This window comes from Python bivittatus, unplaced genomic scaffold (genome assembly GCF_059951505.1).
Source record: "Python bivittatus isolate LINGU-HERP-01145 unplaced genomic scaffold, Pbiv_v1 ctg000850_np1212, whole genome shotgun sequence".
In the NCBI taxonomy this organism is placed as follows: Eukaryota; Metazoa; Chordata; class Lepidosauria; order Squamata; family Pythonidae; genus Python; species Python bivittatus.
The window spans coordinates 30,098,343-30,106,140 of NW_028277112.1; the positions used below are offsets into that span (position 1 = coordinate 30,098,343).

A 7,798-nucleotide genomic window follows, 5' to 3' on the forward strand; every position below is an offset into this window, starting at 1 on the left:
TATGTCTAAGGGCCCCAGGGAATTTGGTTCCCCGCTGTTGTAAATGGGATGGTCCACTACACTTTCATCTTGCAAGTCCCAATTCAACACCTCATATCTATTTGGAGTGTACCTGGGGTTTGGATTATTACTAATGCTGGTGCTGTCATTACTTACGCTATCTTCTTCAGTCGCCTTCTTTTTAAATTCCATAAGGTCATCTATTTTTTGTTGCTTGGATGGTTTAAGTGATGTCTGCATGCCAGAATTCATTTTTTGTCATTTCTTCCTCTTTCCCATGCTGTAACCTTCTCTTGTCAGGTTTAGTCCAAGGAACTCCAAGAGACAATGCAAAATCAGTTCAGCTATGTTTATTAGCTACAACCTCTAGCAAGAATCTTCCCAGACTCCCAAACCAGCCAGCCACAACACCGTGAATTCCTCAGGGAGGTGCCAGCCTCATCCTCTTGTAGTTCCCACGCTCTTTTGGTGAACTAAGAAAACGCTTATCTCCCTGAGCCTGGCCTTCATAATTCCATTCCATCACATCTCTTGACGGTAAAGTATAAACAGTTCTCACTTAGTTTATAGATAAAATAAACAGTTCTCACCCAGTTTGTTTGGAAATTAGTCATATACAGTTGTGCACAGGGATCAGTAATTAATAAAAGATTAGTCTGATAATATAGAGGTAAAAATAAACATTTGCCAGAGCACTCTAGTAGCTAGATGCTTTCACGTCACCATCTTGGGTCTGTGTCTTATCAAAGGACATTCCTAACAATGTGCAAGTTGCCTTATAGTAAGACCATTGATCCGTCATATCCAATATCATAATCCCTGATAGGCAAAGGCCCTTTCCAGGAATTTTGCTAGGAGTATATCCTGCCCTGTCTAGTGGTCATACCTGGGTTCATCTGCAAACAAATCAGAAGCTCTCCCACTGAGCTATGACCTTTTCCTTTCTCAAGGGAAAAAAATACTGTATCTATTTAACATGCATAGACTGCATTCCCATTTCAGAGGCGGATCAGAAATTAGAGAGAATGTCTTCCAAGATGGCACCTAATACCTATTTATTCTCTTTGCATGTATCGATGATGAATCAGGAATGATTTTTATTCAAAGAGTTTTCATCAATTAAAATAATAAATTAATTCAAATTATATTGAGTCTACTAATGTAATTCAGAAATGCAAAGACTGCAGGACTGGATATTTGGGTTGATGGTCCATTGATAGGGAATTGGTGGAGTTAGCCTCTCAGGATATATAATAAATTATGTTTACTGTTAGCCTTGGAATGGAATATGGATAATTGGATGTTTTAAAAAGAAGACAGAATGTAATGACACAATTGTAAAACAAGTATAGAGAATCCTAAAATGAAGACCCACATGGGTCCTTAGTCATATCAGTCACATTGGAAAATGCAAATGGATGTGCCTGAGTGTTCAATTCAATTTCCTTCTCTCTGTCCTCATGTCATCAACCTGTTGTACACACTTTGGACTGAAGTTGCATCTATCAGCCTTGTTCCTTTAGCTGTTACCATGACTACCACATTATTATCCTCACAATTGTTTTTTCCTGCCCTTTCTAAACCCTAGGCCTAGTTAGTAGTTGTCTCATATATTTTGTCAGTTTTATTTTCCATGGAAATTCTCCTTCAAACTGCCTATGATATTATTATTACTATTGGTCACACAGTCAGCCAGGTGTTTAGACTGGATTTTGCATTTTTATCCACCAATCAAGTCCTTCCCAAGGACCTGGGATAGGCAGATGTTGTTGTTTGATGGTGTTAAAGGTTGTAAGCTGTTCCAAGTAAAGCTGCCTTTTGCAATTGACTGCTGGTGATTTTGTCAATGCTGATGATCTTCAAGTAGTGCTCCGGATGTTTTGGGATTGCATGTAAGGCACCTATTACTACTGGTACTATCTTTGCTTTCTTTTGGCACAGTTGTTCTATTTCTATTTGTATTTTGTGATTTTCTCCAATTTTTTCTCTTCTATTCTGCTGTCTCCAGGTATTGCAATGTGCACTATCCAGACTTTTTTGCCTTTCTTATCAACAATTGTTAAGTCTGGGGTGTTGTGTGGCAGGTGCTTGTCTGTTTGAATTTTAAAGTCTTTAGCTTCTTCATTTTCTATGACTTTGTCTGTTTTGTGGTCCCACCAGTTCTTGCTTGCAGGCAAATGTTATTTCTTGCAGATATTCCAATGCACCATTATTGGTACTTTGTCATGCCATTGTTTGTAGTCAGTCTATGTGGTCTTTTTGCAGCAGCTAACCAGGTGGTCCCCTGTTTCTTCAGTTTCTTTGCAGAAACGGCATTTGCTGTCTGTTTCTGGCTTTATATGCATTTGTTCTTAAGGCTTGGCCTTGTGCAGCCAGAATTAGCCTCTTTGCCTCTTTCTTCAACTTTCCTGCTCTTAGCCATTGCTAGGTCATGTTATCTGCTTTGCCTGCTAGTTTTTTTGTGTACTGGCCATGGGATACTTTGCCTTGCCATGTCTCTTTTCTATTCTTCATTTGGTCTTTCTTATTGGCCAGTTCGGTTTCTTTGGTATTCAGTAAACCTTCATGGTATACTAGCTTCAGTGCATCTTCTTCACTGTCCTTCAGATATTTTTCCAATGCCCTTTTTTCTTCTTCAACTGTCTGGTGTACTTGTAACATTCCACACCCACCTATGCTCCTTGGTAAGTAGAGTCTGTCAGTGTTGCTGCATGGATGTCATTATTGTTCTGGTCTTCCTATCCAGGGCTTCTAGTTCAGCTTGAGTCCAGTCCACTATTCCAGCTGTATATCTAATGACTAGAATTGCCCAGGTGTTAATCACCTTGATGGTATTTCCTGCACTGAGTTTGGACTTTAAGATCTTCACTTTTCTGATGTATTTACTGCTAACCTTTTTCTTGACTTCAGTGTGCTTGATGTTGTCAGCCTGAAGGATGTCCAAGTATTTATAGTGATCTCCTTCATCCAGACTCTTGATGTTCTTTCCATTAGGCATCTTGATTCCTTCAGTTTTCACTATTTTTCCCCTGTTGATGGTGAGGGTGGCACATTTGTTCAGTGCAAACTCCATTGCAATATTTTGGCTGTATATTTGGACAGTGTTGAGCAGCGATTCTATTTCAGATGGTGTATTTCCATACAGCTTCAGATCATCCATGTAAAGGAGATGGGATAACCTGGCAGATGTTTTTGATGTTTGATAGCCATTGCCTGACCTGTTCGGTATTGTTGACAGATGAATCAATGCAATGACAAACAGTAGTGGTGATAGTGAGTCTCCTTGAAAGATTCCTCTCTTGATGTTGACCTCTCTGTCTATCGCCATTTACCAGCAACTGTGTCTTCCATTGTGCCATTGATCTTTGCACAAAGCTTCTGATGTTTCTACCGATATTATTATTGTTATTAACTTTCCTGCAGCTGCATACACTCATGAACTAAAGACATCTTTGTCTTTGCCTTCTCAAGTCTTTCCTTATAGTCTCTCACCATTTTCTCCATTCTTTCATCTTGAAATTATCCAGGGAGCTAGGAATTCCATTGGACAGGGATAACTGTAATGCTATCTCTGTTTTGCCATGTTAGGTTGACTGCATTTCCATTTAAATGGCTCAATTAAACAGTTTATTGCTTTTACTATCCGTTTTGTGTCAGCCTCAGAAAGCTTTGAATTTTTCTCACGACACTTCCATATAATCACTATTTTCAATCCCTCAAAAGCATTTTGCAAATGACTCATAAGTGCCTTCAGTTCTGTAGTTTACTAAGGGGAAGATTCAAAGGACCTAATAAGGTAGTTCAATGGGGAAATGGTGATTCCCCAAGCTACATAGAGGACAATGGTCTGACATTTTCTGCTGGAAACTTGTTACAGATTGGTTCTTGTGCTGCAGCTGAGCTGGAAATAAATCATCTCAGCTGCCAAAGAGAAATAGCAGCAAGGGATCAGCCTAGGGGTAGGGACTGGAGCAACATAAGCACTTCTCATAGAAGTACCCTAAGGAAGGCTTTATTGAGACAGAAAGTTCTTATCTTTAACATGAAATGAAAAGATTTCCCTTTATTCCATTCTGTTATTGGTCTGTTGACTTACTTTGGCTCTCACTGCTCTATGGAATTCTGATTTTTAGAAACCTTTAATCCTGCTTAATAACAGGTTGGGAGGTTTTGCAGCCTGTGCAGCATTCAATTTCTTCAACCTTCTCTTTCCCTTGATAGATCCCTTCTTGTGTTACCAATAGTGCGTATCTGCATGTGTAAACTGTGAAAGGGTATGTGTAATTTAGTCACTCATTTCCTTTTAATGTGATATTTTGCTGATGTTTATATGTACTTTTATGATTAGCAGAGCACTACACAGACAAATCTTGTTGGTGTTCATTAATGCACATGAATACACATGAATACAATGGTTTCTCAACATGGACTTTGGCATCAGAAATATACGGGTGGGAAAAGAAACAAAACAGACTGAACAAATTGAAAACTGCAGAAGACTGCACATTCTGCTTATCAGAAATAAAACAGAGATTTATGTAGGATTATTGATGCATCAATTTCACTTCAAAAACAAGATCAAGAAGTTCATAATTCCCTCAATCTGAGGAGAAATGTAATAGACAATTTCAAAAAATCTTTGCTGGAAAGTTCCTGAAATCTTCTAAAATCATGGAAAATATCACATCCTCTCCATATTGCATTGCATCTTTTTAGAATTAATACATAAGTTAAGATTAGTTACATACAGAAAATTGCCCTAAAGTAGGCCAGTGAACTTCATAATTCCAAGCCTAATTTTAAATTAATTACCCTTGGCTTTCAGCAAACCTGTTGATATGTGTTTAATTTTACAGTGTTTATTAAAATACATTTGAAATTAACAGAATAGTAAGGGTAAGAGTAATGAATGCTTGGCCTGTGCAAGGCAGTGCCATTATTCTCTTTGTCCAGGCAAAGAAACAATGTAATTTGTGTCAGTGAAGCAGTTTGCATCACTTTAATTTAATTTATTCGATTTAGGTGCACTTTGAAGCCTCTGCAAGCCTCTTATCTCCTCTATCATTTGCAAATTCAGGGGAAGCTTCTGCACTAATACAACAAAAGTGAAGAAGCCTCTTCTTGCTTTTGGAAGAGATAAAAGATTCTAAAAGGGGGTTGTTAAGGAAAGTCTTATCTTGCAATCTCCTCTTAGCAAGGCAAAATCCAAAGCATCTTCCAATTTTTGCATCTCCCAATGAAGTTTTACTAGTTCAAAAACCAGGAAAATAATTAGATATACAAATATGGCTGTTTCCTTCAGGACTGTATATATACAGCAATGGATTACGACTGGCAGATCCATAAATTCTTTCATCAACATGCTTAATGTTCAGGAGATATATAGCTTTCTATGTGAATCTAATAATGAATAAACATTTCTACTTTACATCCTGAAATCAAGTACTCATGATAATTTCAATTAATTAAGAATTACTATTAATTCACTGATCTGATCTGTATTGCAAGTTCCAGGTCAGATGAAAGAGATTTTCTCATGGTTAGGTTTCATGACTTTGGGTGGTGTACAACAATTAAATATTGAGAATGAAATATATGAGAACAGTTTGCAAGTCACTTTGTGTGAGATGGGCGGCTATATAAATACAATAAATAAATAAATAAATATTCTGGGATTTTTGATAAACTATTTAAAATGGATTATTAATATGTCTTTCATATTTTTCCCACTGCAGGTTTTCTTTCCTGGTTGAAAATAATAATAATAATAATAAAAAAAAAAACATGCCAGAACAAAGTAATGATTACAGGGTGGTGGTGTTTGGAGCAGGAGGAGTTGGCAAAAGTTCACTGGTCTTGAGGTTTGTTAAAGGCACTTTCAGAGACAGTTACATCCCTACAATTGAAGACACCTACCGGCAGGTGATCAGCTGTGATAAGAGCATATGCACTTTGCAGATTACCGACACAACAGGGAGTCATCAATTTCCTGCCATGCAGCGCTTGTCTATTTCCAAAGGACATGCATTTATTTTGGTCTACTCAGTCACCAGCCGGCAGTCTTTGGAGGAACTCAAGCCCATTTATGAACAGATATGTCAGATCAAAGGGGATACAGAGAGCATTCCAATCATGCTGGTGGGAAACAAGAATGATGAGGACCACAACCGAGAGGTACAAACCACTGATGGAGAAGCCATGGCAAAAAAATGGAAGTGCGCCTTCATGGAGACCTCAGCTAAAATGAACCATAATGTCAAAGAGTTGTTCCAAGAGCTGCTGAATTTGGAGAAACGTAGGACTGTGAGTTTACAGATCGATGGCAAGAAAAGCAAGCAGCAGAAAAGGAAAGAAAAACTGAAAGGCAAGTGTGTTGTCATGTGAAAAGATCCTTATTCTGGAGCAGTCATGAGGATGCCTTCTTCTGACTGTACCAGGTTTCATGCCCCTAAGCCATGGGAAAATAGGTGAAACTGTTTTATTAATAGCAATTTTGAAAGAAAAGTACTTGAAGTAAAAGTACTTTCAAGAAGTTGTCTTTTCATAAATTAGCCATTAATAAGAACAAAAAATTGTTCCAAAGACCCAATGGTGTCTAACTTCCAGATCATAAACAATAACATATCCATAAGAAAGGACTTCCACTAGCATACCATTGCCATGTGCAGATCTGGTAATTAATCATTTAAAGATATATGCTAGTGTTATGTATAGAATTGTGAAAGATGTGTGTGTGTCTGTGTGTACACACATCCATACACACATATTTGGCTAATTTAATTTAATTTAGGCATTAGAAAAAATTACTTTCCTAGATTGTAAGTTTTTTCCTCTTCTACTATGTCTTGTCTTGTCTTATTCTCACTGATCTCTTACCCTGCTAAGTAATGTGTGAAATAAGTGAGGTACTTCTTCCCTCTGTGATCAGTCTTGTTGCCAGAAGAACTGCTGGCTGTGTGGGTAAGCTTCAGTAGCCTTCAGCTCTACTTGCAGGGAGCTCAGTTCAGAGATGGCAGTTCAAGATGGCATGGAAATTATTAGAAAATAGGATACCTGGGAGAGGAAATATTTTTGACCAAAGGATAAAATTAAACAATGTTATTTGTTTAATTCTATAATCCTTAACTCTCTGTATATTTATTTTTACCACATACCAAATAACGTCAGTGATGTTCTGTAATCTGAAGAATTTCTAGTTTATATAGTTATCAAGTGAATTACAGTTACAATCTGTCAACTGTGAAGAGTTACAACAAATACAATTTATTTAGATGAAATATCAGATTGGCTAGGGATATTTGTGTTGGGGAACAATCATATGTTACCTGGAGAGCAACCAAAGAACATACATGTCGCTAAGGCACAGACAGGGAGGTCCATACCTTTATGCCAGAGGTGCACTGATACCAAATCAGAAAGCTCATATAGATAGATGTGAATATTTTCTCTGTGATATTCAGTCTGAAGAAGAAAGGAGTAGTATGTTAGCATCCATACACCAGTTCCAAAATCTGATTGTTCCCCACACACATAAATAGGACCATTAGGACTGTACAACAGGTCTGGAGCTGGTGCAGATAATTTTTTACCAGTAGTGGGAAGAAGTAAGAAAAATCTGTTCTTCCTCACCCATCCCCCTCACAACAGACACACATCCCATTCTGGTTGCAGCAAACCACAGAAGTTGTGGATATGAGGATGGATCCACCAAGAGATCTACATTTTAAATGATCCTTGGGATTAGGGATTTTTTTAAAAATGCTCTCATTCCTCAATAAATCCTTTTCTGTGCACAATA

The 7,798-nt window shown here is 37.7% G+C and overlaps 1 protein-coding gene across 4 annotated transcripts in view; it reads left to right on the forward strand.

Moving 5' to 3' along the window:
- Positions 1-6,783, forward strand: part of DIRAS2 (DIRAS family GTPase 2) — a 62,073-nt gene extending 55,290 nt beyond the window's left edge. For 3 of the 4 annotated variants that reach the window (XM_088129786.1, XM_007432416.3, XM_088129785.1), the window contains exon 3: positions 5,736-6,783. In XM_088129786.1, the coding sequence (XP_087985912.1) occupies positions 5,736-6,384 (649 nt within the window). In that variant the 3' untranslated portion in view covers positions 6,385-6,783. Of the gene's footprint in view, positions 1-300; positions 538-5,735 lie in introns of all 4 variants that reach the window. The other variant, XM_088129787.1, reaches the window with a different exon arrangement.
- The last annotated feature ends 1,015 nt before the right edge of the window (positions 6,784-7,798 follow it).